Genomic DNA, 23,689 nt, shown 5'->3' on the forward strand with positions numbered 1-23,689 from the left:
CATCTGCTGCTTTATATTAGGGCACCTGTTGTATTTCATAGTAACTAATCAGGCATTTACGCCTTTCATATTCCTAAATAACCAGCAGCTATTGGGAAAATTATGAGTGCAATATATAATACAGTAGAATATTTTTTTTACCAAAATAACTAGCACCCTTCTACCATAGAGAAAAAGTATGACAAGTTGCTTTACTTGCACTTTGCTGCCTCCTAGTGGCGACATGTCAAAAGAAAAAAATAAATCACAAGCCACAACACAACAGACACCTTCAAAGCTTTGAAAAATAGTAGCCTTTATTGTCTTTATGGTGATATTTACAGATGCCATGGCCTGTTGTCTCGGTACATGTGGTCAAGAACAAAGTGAAAAAACATGGTCACATCTCAGGCAAAGCAAAAGTAACCAAATGAGCCACTGACATTGGGATACTGATGAGATAAATGTCTCATCTGATTGATAAAATTATGTTAAAATGAGTAAGTCAGCAACCCCTTCAGCATCCAGTGGGTAAATGTACACTCCTGTGTCCTGCTTAAGTGTTCAAATGAACAATATGTTGTACTGCTCATAAAGCAATCAATACTACAAAATCACAAAATAACATCAGCTCTTGATTTAACGCACAAAGTAAATAACATGTTATAATAAAAAGAACTACATTTAACAAGCAGTCGCAAATTAAATAGATTACAGACATCAATCGATTGACGTAACCAGAGCAACTGTGGATGCACCTTGTTGGAAATGTTTTCAAGTTTCTGGAGGATTCTCCACTTCAGTGGTTTGCTGCTTCCTGAAAATAGTTCCTGACTTTTGGATTATTTACTATCAATGTTTTGCAAAACAGGAAGCCTTTAGAGGGTATATGGAATGAACATTTATGTATTTTCAGCTAACCTTAAATGCACATTTGGACGTTCATGTTTAATTTTTTAACTATACGGTTTATTAATCGCATTGTTTATTTAGATATGCAAACTGCAGACACAATCACAGTGGCTCAAGTGACACATCAGACTATCGAAGACGCATTTTGATTCGGATACAAAAAAATCTCTATAAATAAAAAGAAAAAAAACTTAAATTCAAATATATTCTCTTTCACAAAGTTATACATACAATATAAGAAAAAAGATCATAAATACAGGGCTAATTGCTGCCCCAAACATTCAATAAACATTAATAATATGTTGATTTATAAATGGAAAATGAATTAATTACGTTCTCAGCTGATACTTTTATGGAAAACATCAAACTTGAGTCAACTAGGAAGCCAAACGCGGCTTAAAACATGCTGCGGTGATACAGGAACTCGCCAACTGCTAAAACATTCATCTGAAACAACACAAGTGCTTTGAATTGAGAAGGGAAAACCAAGAACAACTTTAAATGTTTGGTGAAATATAAAAGCAAAGCTCTCCAAACTCATATTTTGTTAAAATAAAGGGGATACCAAAATCTACAACTCAAACTATAAGAAATATGAAGCTTGGAGATTTTATTCTTGGAGTGAATAATTTACATATTTCCATCCTACGCTATACATACTTGCAATAACTTAGATAGAATATCATCTATTATGCCATTTAAGGATAAACTCTTGTACTCAGATTTATACTGTTGGAAGAGTTTGGCCGAGGTTTTGTCTCAGTAAATTATGACTTTTCCTTAGTAAGGTAACCATTTAGCCTGAAATACTTATTTACAAATACTGTTAACTGTAATATCTACACGGTTCTATGCACTTATAGAACTAACATTTAACATGTGGACAAAAGCTAAACTGTGTTTAAAAATGTTCTTTCATTTTATCCCTCTTCCCATTTCTGATAAGAAGTCAAACTTTGTAAAGCAAGTTATCAGTTTAAATATTAAATTTCTTGTGAAATCTCGTGTCTTTTTTCATTTTTATGCTATTTGGATTAAAGTGGGTGCACATTTAAAAACTAAATATCCAGGGTGAAAAAAAAAAAAAACTGCACTGAAAGTAGGAGGACGATTAAAGTTGGTTTCAGCAAAAGGAGCAAAAAACAGCAGAGTAGGGGACGACATGAACAGGATGTCATTTTTCTCTTCCCTGATAGTGCTACGTCCCCCAGGATATGAATTACGGCAGGCACTTGAATGTCATGGTTGTGCGTGTGTGAAGAAAAGTGATGGATAGTCACATGAGACTGATAGTTTTCAGTGTGTTTCTAGAGAAACAGAACAAAAACAGAAGAAGAAAAAAACTACAAAAGAAGAAGAAAAGTTGCCTCCTCAAGATTCCATCTCATCTCCATCTAACGACGTCGGCACAAAGCTGATTACTTCTTCATAGGTTAAACCTGACGAAATACAACATAAAGATTAGTTACCATTAATATACAGTTGTGCTCATATTTATTCAGACCCTTTCCTTAAAGAAGAAAAAAAACAGCTGCCTGTAAAATAAGCTGAAATTGACTAAAGTAATAATAAATAAAAAAATTTATGAAAATCATGACATTATTTTCTAATTCTGGTTCAATAGAAATATCTTTTTAAAAAGCAAACAAATAATTTATCACATATTACATCACTTATAAACTAATATTTAGTTGAACAATCCTTTAATGTTTCCGCTCCAGTCAGGTGTTTTCTGTTCCTCTCAGTCAGACTTCTGCACCTGTTGACAGGCATTTTGTCCCACTGTTCAACAGAAAGGCGCTGTAATTTGTCCAGGACCAATTTGTTTGTTTGTTTTCTTTTTTTTTTTTTACAACTCAATTAAATGAAAAACAGTGTCTTATATTACTGAATAATATTTTTGTGAATTTTTAGTTTTTGTTCCATTTTTTAAGTCTCCAGTTATTTGTGTGACTGCTGTAAATTTAGCCTTTTCTTTAATGAAAGAGGATGAATACATATGAGAACAACTGTATAAACATAGAAATGAATGTTTGTTAAACTAAATGAAGGCATCTGTTTGTGCAAACTCACATTTCCATTCCTCAATTTCTAGCTCACGGCTTTCAAAGCTCTGGTCGTAAGGTTCTGCTTCAGGTTCGTCATCCGGGTCGTGGTACTGAGCAAAGTAAGAGTGGGCCAGAGCCTCCGAAGCTGTGATCCGCTTGTCTGTGTCCAGCACCAGCATTTTCTCCAGCAGGTCTACCGCTGCAGAACAACAGCAATAAAGACAAAAACAGTTAGCATGAGCGGCAGTAGTTACGGTGTGAAGATAGCAGACTTGTTATTGGATTGCTTATCTAAACGTTAGTCAGCATTGTCAGTGTTTTGTCACATGGCCTTTTTAGTTGAGCTAGAAGAAAGGGAGGTGTTATTTCCTGTTGAGTGGGTTTACTTTAGCTGATGAGGAAGCTGTCAGTCAAAACGCTGGTGCAAACAACTACACAGAGACCAACTGTGCCAATGTGCGTCAAAACCAGTGAAAGTCATTGTTGTGTTAAATAGCTTCGATCACAGATCTTTTTTTAATAATCAAAAGTTGGACTTCCTAAAAAAAAAACAAAAAAACCCCCCACATGTCTGCTATTATTATTATTATAATGCAATAATCTGAGTAATCTGTATGGAAAATTTGTTTACATATCAACATAATAACGTCTCCGGCTTGACACAAGGTGAGGGTAAGTTGGTGCTTTGCAGCAGAGCTGTAGAAAACACAGTTTTGGCTTAATGGAGGGCTTCATGCAAGCAATCACACAAACAATCCCTGTACGACACAACATCTTGTTTTTAATGTTTTTTTTTAAAAACACTTTGACAAAGTGCAGTGATAGCAGAAGATGACGGCTGCCATGTCTCAGTAGTGGTTCACACGTCAGTCTGTAAGAATGCAGCTGTTATTTCAAGTTTTATCTTTAGGACTGTAATTATATGGATTTGTTAAAGCAGATCTTTGAAGCAGTTTTTTTCTGCCTCGGGAGTGTTTCTAGCTCTGCCAGGAACACAGAAATGCTCACGGTTGTTCCTCTGGCTCTGCAACATTAAACAGTGTCCCAGTAGCAGGAATCTGAATGGAATCAGCTTTTAAACCGTCTATAAAAAGTAAGAAGGCATTTTTTTCCTCCATTCAGGCTTTTAAAAAAAACAAAACAGAAAAACTCAATTAATGCATTCAAGGCTTTCATGTTGTTTCTACGCCTGGCCTCTACTTATTAATCATGTGTTGTGTTTAACTAAGTGGCTACAGTTACATTGTGGTTTTTTTTATTATTCAAAATTAATTTTTTTCAGGATTTTTTCATTCAGAATAAAGTATTTTGCTTCAAATTTACATGGAAATAGCAATTTTGAAAGGAGGTTTTCATGAAAAACATGTCGACTTAATTCCGCTTTAGATCTGGGGGTTGGGAAGAGCTCTGATTGGGCAGCGGGTTGCCGTGACTTTCTATACCAGAAATAAACACGCTCCTCTTCCTGCTTCTTGCCTACAATGTGGAATAATCACATAATAAATAAAGCTTTTGCTTCAGTTTTGATTATATTTTTGAAGTACCAGCTCTACATGAGCATAGTACTTCACCTTTTTTCAGCAGCTGAAGAGGAGAAAGAAGACAAAGTACCAGAGACAGAAAGCAGAAGACGAAGCAGAAGAAGATGGTAAAGGTAGCATGTGCAAAACAACTGGAATTAACTTAGATTGGAATGAACGTTTACATGATAGAGGAATTTACCATTTTGGATACAAAATAAGAACAAACCCGCCACTTAATTGGAGTTAAGTTTAATTCTGAAGTGTCATTTTAGCTTTAATAAATTAGCTTTAATTTCAACTTCAGTTTGGAATTAAAACTCTCCTGTAAAGGTGGTCTGTGTGGCATGAGCGGCTCCTTCATCAGAGCATCTGGCTAGAAAAGATTCAGGCCTCCTGAGCGCCTGCTCTTTCTCTTGCAACTTGATTTGACTTATTCAAACACTGACTTGCAACCACCTTGACACCACTGATTGCTCACTTTTACAAGTTGCACACACCTATTTTCCATTACAAAGCTTGATATTTTTTTTGTTTCTTTGTTGCAGCAGTCAGAGTATCCTTCCCTCATTTTTGTCACGGTATGCGCAGGTTGTGACACAAGTTTTGCAGGAAGTTGGGTCTTCTTAGAATTCAGCAGTTCTAAATGAAATCCCTGAACTAAAATGCAATATCAAGTCATTCCCCTCCTTTTATTCCTCACACCAAGTAAGAGAAATTACAGAACTGCAAAATAACCATAGCACAATACATCTGCATGAGAAATATGTCATTACATCACTACATGGTCAAATGGATTCAACATGTATTTTACTGAGGATCAGAGTAACCAAACTAAACAAAGCAAGTCTTAATTATTCCACTAGAGGGAATCAGAGACCCAGAAAGAGTCCAATGCTGAAAGAAAAACTTACCAAGAGGGTTGGCTCCAATAAACACATCAGCAAAGTTCCTCTTAGGCATGTGGGGAAGTGAGTTAATGTAGTTCCTTGCCTGAGAAAAAGAAAAAAAGAAAACTGTCAACGATCCTAAAGACATAAAGTACCTTTTCCATGCAGGAATTCTAAATATTCCGACACGCCCATTCACTTTAGAAGAAGAAGAAGAAGAAATTTTATTTATATAGCACCTTTCACAGAAATAAAATCACAAAGTGCTTCACAGAGTGCAAAGGGGAACAGCAACAACACAAAATAAACAAATGTACATTTGAAAAATCTGTATCAGAAGACAGTCAACTAAAAGCTTGTCTAAATAAATACGTCTTCAGCTGCTTTTTGAAAGAATCTACAGTTTCAACCTCACGGAGGGAAAAAGGCAGGGCATTCCACAGTTTTGGAGCAACTGCCTGAAAGGACAAATCACCTCTAGTTTTAAAACGGGTCTTTGGGACCATGAGGAGGTTTTGGCCCGAGGACCGAAGGGACCGACTGGAGCTGTAGGGTTGCAGCAACTCAGATGTACGAGGGGGCCTGGCCGTGCAAAGCTCTGAACGTCAAGACCAAAATTTTAAAATCAATTCGGAATTTAATGGAGAGCCAGTGCAAAGAGTGTAAAATTGGAGTAATGTGTGCGCGCCTACAAGATCCTGTTAAAAGCCTCGCAGCAGCATTTAGAACCAACTGAAGACGATTTAAAGCAGATTTGTTAAAACAAGTAAAAAGGGAATTACAATAGTCCAAGCGTGACGAAATAAAAGCATGAATCACCAATTCAACATCAGACCTTGATAAAATTTGCCTCAGCTTTGCGATGTTTCTCAAATGATAAAAACAGTTTTTTACCAAGAGTCTGGAATGGCTGTCAAGGGACAATGATTGATCAAACCAAACTCCAAGATTTCTTATGCTTGGCTGAACTGATGAAGCAAGAGAACCAAGATGGCCAGCAATTAAAGGAATTTTCTGCTCTGGGGAAATGATTAACGTTTCAGTCTTTTGAGGATTTAGCTGAAGACAATTTTCCGTCAGCCACATCTTTACACTTGACAGACAATCCATTAACTCTGAAAGTGTATGCAACTCTGATTCCTTGAATGAAAAGTACAATTGGATATCATCAGCATAAAGATGATAGGACACATTTTTAAAAAGGCTGATGATTTTCTTCAGAGGGGTGATGTACAACAGAAACAAAATTGGGCCTAAAACCGACCCCTGAGGAACACCATACAGCAAAGGAGTAGCTTCAGACATAAAGTTATTCAAACACACAGAGAATGTCCTATCAGTCAAATAGGAGGACAGCCACTTAAGGACAGTTCCAGAGATGCCAAACTCTTTGTTCAGTCTCTGAAGCAACAAGGTGTGATCTACAGTATCGAATGCTGCAGACAAATCTAAAAGAATCAAAATAGAATATTCGCCAGAGTCTTCAGCCATTCGGATGTCACTGGACACTTTAAGTAGGGCAGTCTCAGTAGAGTGCATCTTACGAAAGCCAGATTGAAATTTGTCCAACATGTCATTGGTGTATAGAAAAGTGGTCAGCTGCTCAGCCACCACCTTCTCCACAACTTTTGAAAGGAAGGGTAATTTAGATATAGGCCTAAAATTACTAGGCTCTGCAGGGTCCAAGTTGTGCTTTTTTAAAATGGGACTTATCACTGCCTGTTTAAAAAAGTTTGGAACAGACCCAGTGGAAAGTGAAATATTGATCAGTTCAACAACATGTGGGACAATAAGTTCAGTTACCTTATAAAACAAAGATGTTGGAATGACATCAAAAGGACAAGAAGAAGGTTTCATTTTCCCCAGCAATGCCAAAATGTCTATATGTGTCACATTAGAAAACACAGACCAAGAACAGACAGAAGAAGAGACACAAGTAGTGGTGACATCAGGAGGATTCACATTTGTCCTGATGTCCTCCACTTTCTTGACAAAGTGCCTCAAAAATTTGTTACAATCATCAATACTGTAAACAGGCACTGATGGGGAGGAAGGCGAAACAATTTTATGGATTGTATCAAAGACAACCTTGGGGCTTCTCTTATTTGAATTCACAAGATTAACAAAATAAGTAGATCTCGCCTGTTTTATCATTTCATTAAGGGACACAATCAGCTCTTTTAGGTGCAATCTGTGTACCTCTAATTTTGTGGATTTCCACAGACGTTCCACCTTACGACAAGTTCTCCTAAATAAAGAAATTTCATGTAGGTGTGCAGTGATGTGATTTTGTATTCTGTGATTTTGTAGTATTGATTGCTTTATTCCATGCACTCTAATCCTTAAATCACATGCATTACTCGAACACTGTGCCCCACTAGCTGCACTGAAAAAGCACCCTGAGAAGCCTTGCTGTGAAAAGCACGGTGAGTCACAGGCGAGAGGAAACTGGATATGTGTCGTAAGAGCAGAGTCTAATGTACTCAAGTCTGAGGAAAGACGAGTCAAACAGAACGTGCCTGTAAACAGGAATGTTGCTGGAGGGGAGGGGAAAAGCGAAAGGTAACTGGTCTCACCTCATGGCTGGGCATCCTGCTTATGAGAGAAGCTGGGGGTGTCCCCGTCAGGCGCATTATCTGCTGCAGCTGGTTTATATCTAAAGCTTCTGAGTCAAGGGGCATCAAAGCACCAGAGGTCAGCAAGTCAAAGAGCACAGATGCGTAGAAGGGTTTGCGTTTAGGGGTGAAAGACAGATTGAAAAAAGTCTGAAACAGCGTGAGGATGACCGGTAAGAAGGCTTTAATGTACACACACCCTCACTGAGCGGCACTTCACTGCAGTCTTTTCAGGAGATCAGAAAATAATGCATGCTAACCAAAGCCTTGTGTTTAGAAGGCATAAGAAGTTGGTGAGAAATTACATACTGTAGCGCAAAACACATGCACAAAAGAGGTGGTAGCATCAACACAAGGTGGTGGGCCAACTACTGGCATGGCAGCACAGGGCAGTGCGGCAAAAGTGGGAGGGATGGCACTCACAGACTCTGAAGAGATTTTCATCAAGAGCTCAGGCCCTGGAGTCCCGACGAGCATCATTATAAGCTTCAACTGATCAATGTCTACCACACTCACATGAAGGAAAACTGAAAGGATGGAGAGTGATGGGGAGAGGAGAGGAGGACGAAGGACAAGCTCACAGGCTCATTAACACTAGATGAACCACTGTCCTAACAAAATGCATGCAAGATGCTCTCGTTACGCTTTACCTTAAGCGTAGGATAATCTATTGAAGCATAAATCAAGTGGAAGATACAAAAAAAAAAAAAAAATTTGTTTTAAAGCTTCCAGACTCTTAAAAGCTTCTACAACACCGGTTTTCATGGCTTTGGCGTTTGTCAGCTCCAAGGAAGGGATCAGTTTTACTAATAGCTGGAATGATTGCACACTATTATGTTTCAACCTGAGAAGCTTTTATGCCGTCCATTAGAGAAGCAATTAGATTCACTTCTGTTTTAATGTTGCTCTGTGGATTTAGGTCATGCCCACAGAAAGCATTTTTAAGACAAATCACTTCTGTTTGTTTTGTTTGTATTGTTATTAATTATGAGCCTTCTTTCCATTTTTGACTTTTTATATATTAAGTCATCATCATTTTTTGTATTATTATGATTTATAATAATCTAAGAAGGGCTCTTTGCTGTAGTTTCTCTTCAGTATTCAATCCCCTGATTTGCAGATGGGCTTTCCAGCTCCAGTCCTCAAGGGCAAGAGCCCTGCAAGTGCCTGGAGTTTCCCTGTTGCAACATGCCCGACACAAATAACTGGGTAATGAGCAGACTTGTGCAGAGTTTAGTGTCAAGTTGTTCTATTTTACAATCATTTAGCAGACACTTTTATCCAAAGTGACTTATATATGAGTGAGAACAACAAAAGCATAAAATAAAACATGAGAGGACATCACAGTTAGGTGCTAGTCAGACTGCTGCAAATCCAGTCAGATGTAGGTGTTGACATGTAGTGCTACTGGCTCTTCCCCCTGTAAACTGTCAAAAGTTTCCCTGCTGCAACACACCCCCTGGAGTAGCCTTTTAAATGAATAAATTAATGAAAAACTCTAAGCTAAGCTCACATCAGTATTCTGATAACTGTGTTTCTCTTGTGGGCCAAATAGTAGTCAACCTCAAACCTAATCTTAAAATTCACATGGAGGTTTGCTTGTAATTTAAAATTTCCAAATACTGAAGGAGACTGTATAATTAAGGATTAAATTGTGTCGTCTCATTCATCTAAACTAAGTCGGGGATTTATTCTCCTGGTGTGACGTGTGGTGTTCGGCAATTATGCAAGTTAAAGGTGGAGAGAGAGTGACAACAAACATGCCACTATTTATTCAATTTAATATCACTATGTTCTTATTTTTCTTTTTTCCCCCAAAGGATAATCAATCAAGAAAACAAGTGCTTACATCAGTGTGTGTGTGTGTGTGTGTGCGTGTGTCATTTTGTTTGAGAAAGACTTCAAATGACTGATTACTATCAAGGTTGCAGGTTAATGTCTGCTGATGGACTAGCTGATTAGCAGCCTAATTGCTGCAGCTTTGAATGCCACAAATGAGAGCATGAATCATACCAAACTGCATAATTAGAATGAGAAGCTGCTCAGTCACAGACAAACAAATAAAACAATGTCAAATGCGCTTAAACAACATCACTCAGTAAACTATCAAAAGGGGGGAAATAGTGTGGAATTTTGACAATTCTTAGTTTCAGCTTGACAGGTTAAACATCTTAATCTTAAATAGATTAAGATATTTATTCATGCATGATCATAGTAATCTAATGTATCTATGAAGAATTGTAGTTACGTCAAAATGATCTGATTAAAAAAAATTTACAGACACATCTGGAAATTTAGATTGTTCAAATATCTAAAATATCAGCCTTCCCATCGTCGCATCTTTATCCTTTATTATTTACGATTTACAACCATATTTCCTTCTCCCACTGCATAATCTATGCAGATCACGTCATTCAGACAAATGTGCAGGTGTGAGAATATGGACCAGAAAGAGGGATATGTTTCCAACAGCTTTGGAAAATGGCCGTAAATCTGCTTAAAGCAATTCAGATCTTGTGAGAGGGTGCACTCTTGAAACACACACCCCCGCAGGGCATGCAGAGACTGAGTGAAGGGGAAGATTGATTATTTAGAGCAGGAATCACAAACATATTATGCAACAGCCAGCCCACACTTTTGATATTCAACAGAAATTGTGGCCCAAGATGTGTGTGGCAACTTCTCCCTTACATGGAAAGTGCATGAGTAAGAGTGTGTGTACGTGCGTACTAATTACAGTTTCTTCCTGTGTTTTTGTATTAAAATCCTCTAAATGCTCTGCTGCTGTGTATGAGTATCGCTGTGGGAGGGAAGCAGGAAAATGCGCCGTATCACGGAGAAGCTGTGGACACAAAAGTGGGCAACACTGAGTCATGCTGCACACCACAGGGAGACTCTTAGCTACAATACCAGCGAGTCAGTATCACTTACATACAGAAGCTTCCTCGTCTATTCTGGCACGAAGCTCACAAAATGCAGTGTTTGGCAATGTTATCGAGCCAGTCTGAACAATGCAAAACTCTGCTCTTTTGTGCATTTGCAGTAGAAAACAAACAGACAGAGACGACCTCCCCCAGATGTGCAGTACCACAGAGAAATAGGACATGGTGCAATTTACAATGCAGTGCAGTGACAACAATGGAAGGATACGGTCTGTGCCAGGGAACAGCGTCCGTCCTGTGAGTAGCTCCGCCATGATGCAACCCACCGACCAGATATCCACTAATAAAGTTACAAAAACATATTGACATATATATATTGGTACATGCAAAACGATGCAAACAATAATTTAAACTAAACAGGGAAAAAAAAAAAAAACTCAGCAATTGCAGAAACAGTAAGCATAAATCTACAGACTAGTTGTAACAACACCCTCCCTAAAGTAATTGTGAAACAGAAATAAGTCTCACCCAACAAGACAAATGACTGCAAACATTTGATACAATGACTCATCCTACTGTGCTTCAAAGTAGTACAAATGCATATATGTGTGCTTGCCTGTCATGTTGTAGTGCATCCAATTGAGCATGATCTCAGGGGCTCGGTACCACCTGGTGGCAACATACCCTGTCATTTCATCATCCGTGTGCCGCGCCAAACCAAAGTCAAGGATCTGAGAGATGAGAATATTCCTGACTGAACTTCCTTCTATGAAACATGTCAGATGGTCATCTTATGTCCGAGTTAACTTGATGTTTACCTTAAGCTCACAATCTTCGTTCACAGCCAGATTACTGGGCTTTAAGTCCTAGAAAGAGAAGAGGTAGAGGTAGGGGAAAAAAAGCAACAAACACCTACATACAACAGACAACATCACCACAATATTTTTAAATTTCTCCTCCAGGATGCCATTCATTTCTTTTTTTTTAATGATATAAATCACTTTCTGTATTGATAAAATGGATAGTTAAAAACTGATGTCGTTTATTCAATTAGTTTTAAGAAAATGAATGACTTGCTTTAAAAAAAAAAAAAATTATTTCAGTATATCTAAAAAAAAACAACAAAAAAAAACACAGGAACTATATTCTCCAATAAGATTCAGTCAAAGAATTTTTCATCCATATTCAGCAAAGTCAATACTCACTCTGTGGACGATTCCTGCAGAGTGGATGTACTGTAAGGAGAAAGAAGATATTTTAATAAAAAGGGATTAAAATAACAATATTTCTTGTATTTGAAATAAAGAAAAAAGCTCATTAGCAAAATATGTCAACCTAATGCCGGTGTTCTATCAGTTTGGCTTTCCTAATCAGCATCACACATTTGTTTAGAATAGCACGCCCTTACTTAATGTACATGCGTACCACAGACTAACACTTTAATTTCTTTTTAATGTGTTTTATGGGATTAGGGATACCGTTTAGGTTCGGCTTGATTGGTATGCTGAAAAAGGAATAAATAAATACATAAACCTATAAGGTGAACACGTTGTATGCTGCTATTATAACATATAGTTTAGCACTGTGTCCTGATACGTTGGTAATAATCTCTTAAAACATTTTTAAAATCATTTCATATCACATCATTTCATGTAAAAAGTTATAATAGTTTTTTTTTTTTGTCCAAAATGAATACATTTGTGCCCCTAATAGGATGTGTGTAATGAGATGCTGGAAAACTTTTAAACCCATTTTTATATATTTATTTTAAAGCGCATTTCATCTTTTCTTTGGCATCAAAGGGAGAATAAAAGGACAAAAACAGTCGGTTTGGGGCAATTATTTCCAACATTTTATCACCTCTCAGTTTTATCATTGGTGCCATCGTATTTGTTATTTTTCATGTAAAGCGGTATCACAGAAAAAAAAGGCACAGAGCATAAAGGGCTGCAGCTTGAAATAAAAAAGATCCACGGAAGAAACAAAAACGATACATGTTAGGTAATTACAAAGAAAGTTCTGCAAACCACGCTGTCAAACAAAAAAAACTGAAGGTTTTCGCCCTCTCATACATAATTGAACACTTAAAACTTACATTAAACTATTAAAATCTCAGGCACTCCAGTGTGAAGGCAGTGGGTTGCACCACTGAACAGATCTCATCAAAAATTGCCTTTAATTGCAGATTTGTTTAACAAAAATGTTAAAAAGTACAGTTTATAGTATTTTCACTGACCTTTAAGCCTCTGAGGATCTGGTAGATGAGGAACTGAACGTGGTCATCAGTCAGCTTCTGACACTTAACTATATTGTTAAGATCTGCTCCCATTAGGTGTGTCACCAAATATCTGCAAACCAAACAGCCAATCAGATGCAGGGATGCGTGATTAAACCTTTGCTTGATAAACTTCTGAGGCTTCTATATTGTCACAATATTGCTCCTGTTTTAACTCATAAATCAGTTTGTTTTTAAACTGGTTTATATTGAATACTTTAGTCACATTCAACCAAAACCTTTACATCTGCAGGAGGTGGAAAACAACTCGAATATGAAGGCAAAAGCAGAAAAAGTTAACTATTTCTTTTCTTGATAGTGGAATATTTATGCAGCAGTCAGACCAGCTCAGTAAGGCCAGTCGCAGCTGTAGTGTGCTTGTGAGAACCGTGCATGCTATATCTGCATCATCTGACCTCAATTCATTTCAACAGAACAGTTATGAGGTTGCCCTGTGAGCAACGTGCACCCATCTAATTTTCTCCATTTAAACAGCCTGTTAAGTGTGTGTGTGTGTGTGTGTGTGTGTGTGTGTGTGTGTGTGTGTGTGTGTGTGTGTGTGTGTGTGTGTGTGTGTAGCTAAATCTCACATTTCCACAAATGTTCAATGTGCTGATGACGCAACACTATACAGACAACTCAAGGACACCGATTGAGTATTCTGTGCACATACATGCACACGGGGACACAACTCACCCCAAAAGTGCCAGATGGCTGTTACCATGGAGACTAGCTGTGATGTGCTTTCTGCACGTGTGTTCACCGTACATTCACCTTGGCTACAACTTGCCACATGTTGGACTCACGTCAAGTTATGGACTGTTGTGGCTTCAGTGATCACGCAGATCAGATAATCACGAACCAACGTGAAGCGGTTCGTTTTGAAGCAAAGCCACAGAGGCGGACCACGGAGACATGGACAAAGACAAAAACTGCAGGCAGCAGGCAAAGCCATAAAAAACAAAGACAGGAGAGAGGAGAAGGAGGGAATATGCGACTTACACATCATTAAACTCCTCTAAGCTTGTCGCCGGCGTAAAAACATCTAAGAGGCCGATCACCTGAAGGCAAAGAGAGAGGTCAAGAAGTTATTAATAATTTACAGCTGTCTCTGCATTGATGTCAACTGATGCCAATGAATCTTTTTTTTTTTTAACTGAGCACAAAAGATATTCTTTAATTTATAAGGCACGATTTGCTTCATGTTTAGTGGCACATTTAAAACGACACCAACAGCACTAAACCAGGATATTTACCTTAACTGAGGTACCAAACAATCAACTCTTATTCTGTTTTCTCATCTGGGCTAGTTGCATTACCATATTAAGATACTGGTGTTCTTTAGGTCACGCTGATCCTCTGTTTTGGTTACCAAGCTCTTTAATCACATCTATGGGACTGATATTCTGAAATCTTATCCGCTGCTGTTAAGCTAAGTGTGCATGAAGCTGATCCAACAGGCACATTACAGCATTAATGATGTATCTAGGGATAAGTCTAAAGAAAGCAAACTTATGTAATGTCACATTGGACACCAAACCTCTTTTATGTTTGTTGTTTGTCATTTCTTTTGAATTAGTATTAAATTCTGCACTTATTTTTTTTTTCCAATGCTTTAGCAAAAACTTTCAACTGTTAAACCTAAATTTTGCTAGAATTTAAGCAGCTTCAGTGTGGATCAGAATAAAGGAGAGAAAAGCACTGAACACCTTCTGTGTTACTTGTGTTTGCATGTTTTTGCACACATGTGCATGTATGTATCTATATATGCATGCTCACAGGCATAGAGCAGTCCTGAGCACCAACCCTACCCCCCCAAGGGGTTGGGGCCTTGGGGAGAGAGGTAGATAAGTACTGTGAAGCTATTGGAGCAGCCCACCCACACAGGATCCAAAGCTACAGCTGATTGGTAGAGCCGGGTGACAACAAACAGCTGATTGGTCCACACAGGCTTCCCAAAATCAAAACCCCGGGAGTCTCCTGGCAACAGCAGGAACAAAACACAGAATCCCATTCTGTGTAAATCATAAACTAGTATGAAGAGAAAAAAAAAAAAAAAAAACAAGAAACCCAAGAAAGCTTATCTTTCCTAAAAGGAAAAAAAAGCAAAACTCTGCAACAGCATGTTTTCTCCTCAGATCAATAAAGACATTCTGATTTTGTTATGCAAGCAGGTTATTAATCAAACTGACATTTCTATACAATATTACCAGCTTGCATTCAGCACAATAAAAAGGGCACAGAGCCTGCCTAATCCTTAATAATCCTTGTTTCATGTAAAACCTGTTTTTCAAATGAATGGTTTTTCAGCCTCAGCAGCACAACACTAACTCCAAAATTAAAGTACTGAAGCTCCTTCAAGCATTGTTGTTCGGGTTTGCACAGAGAACAGAATCAAATAAATCACGTGTGTCCATCTAATCACAGCAAGCTTAGATTGCATTTTCATCGTGACGTTTCATGTGGAACTTTTTGCAGCACGGGTCCTCCTACCCCATCCCTGAATGATCTGACAGATGCAGCAGAAGGTAAATTCAAGTAACTTTTTCAACATGACTTTCTATTTGATCTCAACATTTGCAGCGTTACTGGTGGGATTCCCCTCCATGTTTCTTCATGCTCCCCCTCTTCTAATATTACTATGCATCATTCTGTACTCTAAACAAGTACAAGCTACTGAACAAACTGAGCAATGCAGAGCAACTCCTTAAAAAAAAGAAGACCCCATATGAAACCTTTAGGCTTCTTCAAAGTCATGTGCATCATTCATCTGGTGACTTAACTCCCACACCCCTGACAGAAACGCATCATCTGCACACAAGCTTGAGAAACACAGATCCTCTCTGCTTGCTCAAGGTGTTGGCTGGATGAAGGACCAGCACAAAGGAACAGGGTGCTGTGTTTGTGACAAGGGGTCCGCAAGCAAAGCAATCATCTACACACACACACACACACACACACACACAAATCAGAGCTAAAACAAAAAAAAAAGTGTAGGAGGGGATCTGAAGCTACTGAATTAAAAACGCTGCAGCGCTAAAAAAGAGAAGCACTGAGCATACACCACAAAAGAGAAGGTGATGAGACCACAGTTGTAAACCTGTTTGGTGACTCATCCTCCCAAATCCCTGCAGGCTGCATGCAGAAGAATGTCTCACCCAACAGGACATCGCAACACACAGTCGATGCCTCAGGCTAGTGCTTTAGGTGCCTTTTCTTCTTTCATTATTATTAATTTTTTTTTTTTTGGGGGGGGGGGGGGGGGGGGCAGGCTAGTTGGAAACTGATATATTAACTCACTCATCTGCTCTTCAAGAAATCGTATGTCAACATTTACAGAAACCTAACATGTTAGTAGGAACTGCAACCTGTCCTCAAAGACAGGTCCACGTGTCAGGACAAGCTTTTCTGTTGTCTAGTTTCACTTTTGAGAATGGTCAGTAAAAGATCTCCTGACGTCACATGGCTCTCCCTAAACATTCCTGAGGATAGATGTTTTTTTATTCATCAGCTGCCACGTTAAAAATAAAAGTACATTAACAAGATAAGCAGTCATGTAGAACTGCTTCTGCAGGTTCCCACCATGAAAGCCTCATGTGCAAACAGAACAATAACTATACTGTACACAGGAGACAGACCATTGCCAGACATTTAAGAGGGATGGGGCAGGGCGGGGGGGCTTGACTGTGGGTTACTTACGTTCTCATGCTTCATGTGTTTGAGCAGCCGAAGCTCTCTGTAAGTTCTCTTTGCATGGATGATGGACTGGAAAGGTCTGGACAGCTTCTTCACTGCAACCTTCAGGCCTGTCGTCACATCATACGCCGAGCTAAAAAATGTACAAAACATTTGAAAACATACATAAATAAATAAGCATTTATTTTTACAACACAGTGAGATTTAGGAAGGTAGCCATGTCATGTCAAAACTTCCAACTTTTGCTTTGATTAAACTGACAAGTCATTCATGAGGCTGTGTAGGTGGCCGTAGCCCAGTAAACAAAGCAAATAATTGCATAACGCTTTGCTCTTAGTTTTAGTTCTTATTACACTGTGCAGGTTGCATAAGTGACATGACTGAACAGGTAGATTATTGTCGCTGTGGAACAACATGAATAAAAGAAGAAATTGCAACTAAAAACAGAATGAAATGTGTCCTGCTTAGGTCATGTTGACAATAATCAGTCATGTTTTAAAATCAAACTTTATTTATAAAGAACTTTGTGTACAAATGCACTGCAAAGTGTTTTACAGCTTAAAAAAAATCACTATGAAAGAGAATAAATAAAAACATACAACAAAATTACTGCGTTTTTGTATGATGTTATCAGAAAACACGCCTGTTTATCATTTTAGCTTCTATGTACTGTAACATGACGTTGTCTGTTTGGTTACATATTTTCAACATGAGTTTAACCTGCAGTTAAGACGGACCTGATCCTGACACATGCTGTGAGAGAAAAAGGCAGATGGGCCTCGCCTCCTGAAGAAGCAACACATTGCTGGATTTCCCATAACTGCGAGGAACTCAACCTACTTACAAAACACATTCCTTCCAAGTCAGTCACCTAATCTGCATAAAAACCTGTGAGAAATCTGATCTGATTGGATCAAACACATGCTTTTGCTGTGGATTTTCCACAGTTTACAGATACAGCGTAGCTTTTTGTTTTTTTAAAACCTTTTCATCTACATCGAACTTTAACAGATTAAATCCAAAAGGGAAGTTCAGAAAGTCATGAATGCAGTTTAATCTGTTTAAAGAAGGAGAAAAACAAGGATTGAACCCGTACGGGACTCTACTGCAGCCTCCCAGCTGGAAGTTAAGGTGCTGTCAACATTACTGTATGAAGACGGACAGGGTGAGATGTCCAGACTGACTTTCAGTCCTTTAAAACAGACTGGGAATTCAACAATCCCGCTCATAGTATTCCACTTTTACAATCAATGCCGGTAACAAAGCCATAATCCCGAGAGGCATGCATCTGTAACAAGAACACTGAGATAAGCAGCATGTTTTTTCCAGTCGGTCGCGGATCATCTCCCACACCCAAAGCCAGAGGCTTGCAGAACAACCTTTATGTGTGTCTCCAGCGAGGGAAAACCCACACTTAGCACACAAGGGTAGACTAAATGCCAGATGATGAAACAAAAAAAGAATATTTGCACCCTGCATTTCAAACTAATCTGCAGGGCAAACAAGATGAGCCCAAGCATACACCATCCAATTAGTCTGTAATGGAACTGCAATAACAAATGGCCATAAACTGTGGGCTGTAAAAGGAGCAACGCTGTGAGGCAAGCCAGCCTGCTGACACAGGCAGACATACCAGGCAAACACACAAGTGTGTAACGTTAATGACTTGTTCAGATGCTTGTAATAAATCATCATCATCTGGTACATTTCAGTTACCCACTCCTGAAGGAAATCTTTAAACCCTGAGTCATCCTGCAAATCTTGTAAAGTTTGATGAATATATGAATTACCAGCCTGCAAACGACTCAACAAGAAGAGCAGGAAGGAGAAAAAAAAAAATCAAAAAATCTTTTTCACTGCTTTGACTTTAATCTGAATTATTAAATGGGTCGAATAATTTCTGCAAATCACAAACTAAATGTGCAGATTGTCTGGCATCGTAAAAATGATACAGGTGGGTATACAATCCCACTGTTATCATTGACAGATTTTAAATCTGTTTTATTATTTTATGATAGGAAATGACTGCTAGATGACTGAAGAGAGCTAGACTCGGTGGCCTCAGCAACCTATAAAACAACTGCTGAGAAATAGGACAAGTTGTAATGAACATATTTCAGTGGTTCAGTGTGTAAATAAAAGGTTTAACATCACAAATCACCATTTAACTGTATGCAGCTTAGTCTAAATCATCAGATTTGAGAGAGGATATGAAAAAGTCAACGTTTTGGTGCTCTAACAATGACCGAGGTTAATTTTATCCAATGCGACATGAAAGCTGGCCAGATAAATGTATTAGTTTTGGTTATTTATTTATGTAGCTTTGTTAAAACAACTAAGTTTGCTGTCATTTCTGGATAAGCAGGCTCTGCTGATAATACTGTTAGCTGTTACAATGATTAAGAGCAATTTAAATGCAATCAAATTTCCATCTGCTCTGCCAAAGAAAATATGGAGGAATGTAAAATGATTCAGGTTTCTTTTTAACCAAACTGTAAAACAGAAGCTCACATAATTCAGATGCCAAAAATAAAAGTAACAATTAAATTAAATCTTTTGAAATTTATAATGCAAACATTTTTGGGGAGTTTAAAGCTTAATGCAGACTGTTGGACTACAATGAAGAGTTAAACTCCTGTGTGATCACACACACATTCAGTAATGAGCCTAACATGACCAGATGCCAGAGCCAAAGTCAGAAAATTGCAGGTTTTCAGGTTAAGCTTTAAAATTGGTGCAAATTCACCCGAGGTCAAAACTAAGTGCGTCAGACTGAGCACGCGGTGCAATGAGCCTCATGCAACTTTGCCTGAATCAGCAAAATATTTAAGGCTGCAAACTTTTAAACATGGATGTTTAAAAGCGTTTTAAATCAGAGACAGCTGATGGAGAAACACACGCCCGACATGTTAGGGAAAAAAACATTAAAATTCCAGTTTGTGACCAACATGTTTCTATACGGGCTCCTGACTGACTCAAACAGCGGCTCAGGTTGTCCCGTTTGTCATGACGACACTATTACCTCTAAACAAATTTAACTTCACCAAACTGTCCCATAAAATTAAACAAAATCTCATCTTTCAACTCTGTTAAAGTTCAGCAGGAACGTTTCAAACATCTTAACAGGATTTCTAAATCCCAGCATAAGTGGGCAGGGATGCTATAAATGTTTTAGAGGGGGGTGATAAAATAATACTACGCAATATTGAGAGATATAGTTATTAACCTTTACTGAGCTATTCACTTAAAATATGCATGACCCTGGTGTCTGAACGGATTGCATGCTGGTTTCTACTTAGCTGAGTAAACTTGACTGAATAATAGCAGGCATTCAGTACATCCAAGCCAGCAACGTTCTTGTTAAATTTTGTCCACACTGAACCATCCAAGCACGATATTCAAATAAAAAAACAAATATTAAAAGCAAAGATCATAAATATTGAGCAACAGTAGCATTTTGTGTACATACACACAGAGACCCTTTATTCAAATGAGGCGAGAAGCTGAGTAACATTGTGGCGGCAACAACAAAGACCATGTTGGCTGAATGATGAGCACGTGCTCAGCTGACCACCAGCTGTAATCTGCTGGAGGAGATGTGACGAGGTCTTTTATCCCTCTCAGATCTGCGCTGAAGAGTTTCACAAACATGATTTAGCTGGGATTCCTCTGGTTTTGAAGAATCAGCTGAAAAGCTACATAAACAATAAAAGCTTTGATGCTTTTGACAGAACAGATAAAAAGTCCTTGTGCTGCCTTGGCAAATAATAAAACAGTAAAAAGGCATTTGCTGGAAACAGAAGCGTAAGAGAGAATGGAGTTAATTATTTTAATGCAAAAACTGAGCAGCTGAACAGCGACTGTTCATGTTAAAAAGCATTTTTACAGAGCTAAATGTGCACATTTACATATAAGTCACAGATCTCATCTAGAAAAACTTTCTATTTTTTGTTTGTTTGTGCATTTATTATGCTGAGTACTACAGATTCCCCAAACTTCCTTTGTGATCAATAAAGTTTTTATTCTTTCAAATAATCCAATATTTCTTGTGATTTCATTCCAAGAGACGGATTTAGGAGAAATACGAGCATGTTTTGCATGTCCTAGCAGACATGCAACTGCAAAGACAGAATCAACAACTTAAAGGTGTGGAAGTTTAATGAAAGTAACCGGTGACATTATAACTCCAGTATGATGCCACTCTGATAAATAGATGGCGTCACAGCTGAGGCCAGGATCTAACCTCGGGACTGTGACTCATGAGTGCAACACAACGACAGAAAGGATGACATCATTCTAGAGTCATCATCGTCGTGGTCGGGTGGGCTCCTGTAGAAAGCTCTCACTATGCACGAGGGGGGCCTACTTTCCGAAAGCCACGTGACCTTCTGGTACTCTGCAGGCTCCACCCAACTGGAAAATGCATAATGCATGCAATGTGCGGATGTGTCAAGTAGCAGGTTGTACGTGCAGGAATACAATGGTATTCTCTCGGACAACGATTGTTTCACGCGTGAAACCTCACTGTAGCACACGCACAGACCTGATGAGGAAACAGCCTTCCTCAGAGGATGCAAATAAACATGTTTATTTTTTAAGGCGCATTAAACAGGATGATCTATTAATTCCAACCAGTTTGTTTACTGAAATAATAAATAAATAAATAAACGCGTCTGGTTAAGTAGGATCGGCAAACATAAGTGCAAAACAAAAATACCCCCCCCCCCCCCAAATGCGTGCCACTCCGGAGAGTGCACGCGGTGCAATCACACCTCGAGAATGAAGCTGTAAACAAAGGGCACGATAGATTTTAATCACATCTTCCATGAAAACCGTGTGCATGTGCACAAGCAGCTCGAAGGAAGGCACTTCGGGTGGGCCTTTGTGGAAAACATGAAGCCGTTGTGCAACCGTGCTGCGTGCTTTCTAAAGAGCACTTTGCAAAACTACTCACCATACAGATCCGTAAGCACCGGAGCCGACGGGGGACAAGTTCTGATAGCGCTCCGGGACCTCCCACACGGTTTTGTTGAGCTCTTGTCGGTAGAAAGTGGGTCTCTCCTTCTGCGACATTCCTGCGGATTCACCAGTAGCCCGCAGAGACAAAACAAACCAGCGGAAACTTCTTCTGTCCTCTCTGCTCGTCTCTCCTCCCTGTGTGGCACGATGTCCAGTAACTACTCCGCACGGAAACAGTCCTGGATCGAGACCAACTTAAGCCGCCTAGTCGTGCAAATTCGGTGCAGTTGCGCAAAGGAAAAAAAATCCCCACCTCTCCGCGCACGTCGGAGAGCTCGGAGATAACTTCGCCTACCAAACGCGCTCGGGTCAGGAAGCTCTGTCTTGCTTTCGCTGGATTTTTCGTCTCATCTCCCTCTGCTAGGCGCGCGGAAGCGTGAACGCGTACGTTCAGCGTCACGACGTGCTCGTGATAAATGTTTTCCTTCGCCTCTCTTCTCGCGAGAAATTTCTCGATATTTGAGAAACTTGGGGGATATTCCCATAGACATCCTACACATAGACTCCGCATTGAGCGGTGGAGAATGAACCAGCGTCGCCGCCATATTGGATGGGTCTCCGCTTTCGAGTTTTGCTGCAGCGTCACCGTAGTTCCCCCACTAAACTCTTTTTTGTGGAACAACGCGTATATATAACACACAAACAAAACACTTTTCTACATAATTGGTTGATAAAAAATGTTCACACAGTGAATAATCTACTAAATGCAAATGATACATTTTACTCCAATAAAGTGTGTGTGTGTGTGTGAAAGAGAGAGAGAGAGAAAGAGAGAAAACACGTTGTTTTTTAATGTTTTACAGTGATCTGTATCGTAACAATATCTCTGCCCTTTGTAACTAACCAGACTGTGAGAGAAATCTGGTAAAAATTCGTGGAGTTATTGTTGTGGTTGGGCCTACACCTTACAAATAAACGCATTGGAGGTTGATAGGAGACCCATCCAAGATGGCGGCGCGATACAATGCGGCGTCTATGTATATATTATGTCTATGGAAATTCCGACTTCTCTGGTCAGAAGCGGGAATTTCCCTCCGTACGTTGTTAAATGTCTATTTACCTGTTCTCTTGTAAAAGACACCTGAATAGAAAATATTCGTACAACGTCTGGAAAATACACTATTAAATAGGAATTTTAAAAAATCAACAAGATGCGCTTTTGACTGCAAAATGCGGATAATATTTTTGTCTTATGATACTCGAAATTTTTAAAATAAAATCTGTGGCTTATGATGCATTCAGCTTTTTGAAATACAGAGCAAGATATGACTAATACCCTTTTTGTTCTGCTTAAGAATTTGTAAAGTGTAAACCACCCACGTGTCAAGGAGCCATGACAATTTACCATCATAAACAAATATGTCATTATTAGCATGGACTGTAAAATGAATTCCATTTAACTACCATTTCTTTGAATTTCCTTCTCATCACCATCTTTTTCTTGCAAAAACTGACTAAAAATAGGCTTTATTCATCCAGTTTGTGCTATGACAAATGTCTTAGTGACACTGAAAAGAATCAAGTGATTGCAGCATCTCAATGTTCAGTAAACAAGTCAAGCGTCCAGAGATAATTTCTTATCAATGTGTCATAAATCTGAGGCTGAAGGTTTTCTTAGAAAAACTGAAGGATTAAAAGTACATTAAAGGTTCACTGGGTCGGATGTTTCTAAAACTATTACATGGATTTGCTCCTTTAGATGCTGCTTGTTGGAAAGGTTGTAAGACATCTGGTCCGTTTATCTGAAAGCCTGTGGGATACCGAGATAAGACAAATAAAAAAGCAGATTGGTTTAATGGACAGATAGGGGAAAATATAATAGAATCTACATTTAGCTGAAGCTTGAAACATTA

The 23,689-nt window shown here is 38.7% G+C and overlaps 1 protein-coding gene across 2 annotated transcripts; it reads right to left on the bottom strand.

Annotated features, from left to right (window-relative positions):
* Window positions 1–1,906: 1,906 nt before the first annotated feature.
* mapk14b (mitogen-activated protein kinase 14b) lies at window positions 1,907–22,154 on the bottom strand. Of its 2 annotated transcripts, none has more exons than XM_079243011.1 (12): window positions 21,772–22,154; window positions 16,821–16,950; window positions 14,124–14,182; window positions 13,083–13,194; window positions 12,052–12,081; window positions 11,665–11,712; window positions 11,463–11,577; window positions 11,115–11,186; window positions 7,926–8,005; window positions 5,374–5,452; window positions 2,965–3,138; window positions 1,907–2,330 (listed from the first exon to the last, which is right to left on the bottom strand). In XM_079243011.1, the coding sequence occupies exons 1-12, from the start codon at window positions 21,888–21,890 to the stop codon at window positions 2,263–2,265; spliced, it is 1,086 nt and encodes a 361-aa protein (XP_079099137.1). In that variant the 5' UTR covers window positions 21,891–22,154; the 3' UTR covers window positions 1,907–2,262. The 2 variants fall into 2 exon arrangements, with proteins under 2 accessions (XP_079099137.1, XP_079099138.1); XM_079243012.1 differs by lacking the exon at window positions 7,926–8,005 and adding an exon at window positions 8,388–8,467 and having other exon boundaries at window positions 21,772–22,016.
* Between the last annotated feature and the right edge of the window lie 1,535 nt (window positions 22,155–23,689).

Source organism: Telmatherina bonti (assembly GCF_933228915.1).
Source record: "Telmatherina bonti genome assembly, chromosome: 6".
Taxonomy (NCBI): Eukaryota; Metazoa; Chordata; class Actinopteri; order Atheriniformes; family Telmatherinidae; genus Telmatherina; species Telmatherina bonti.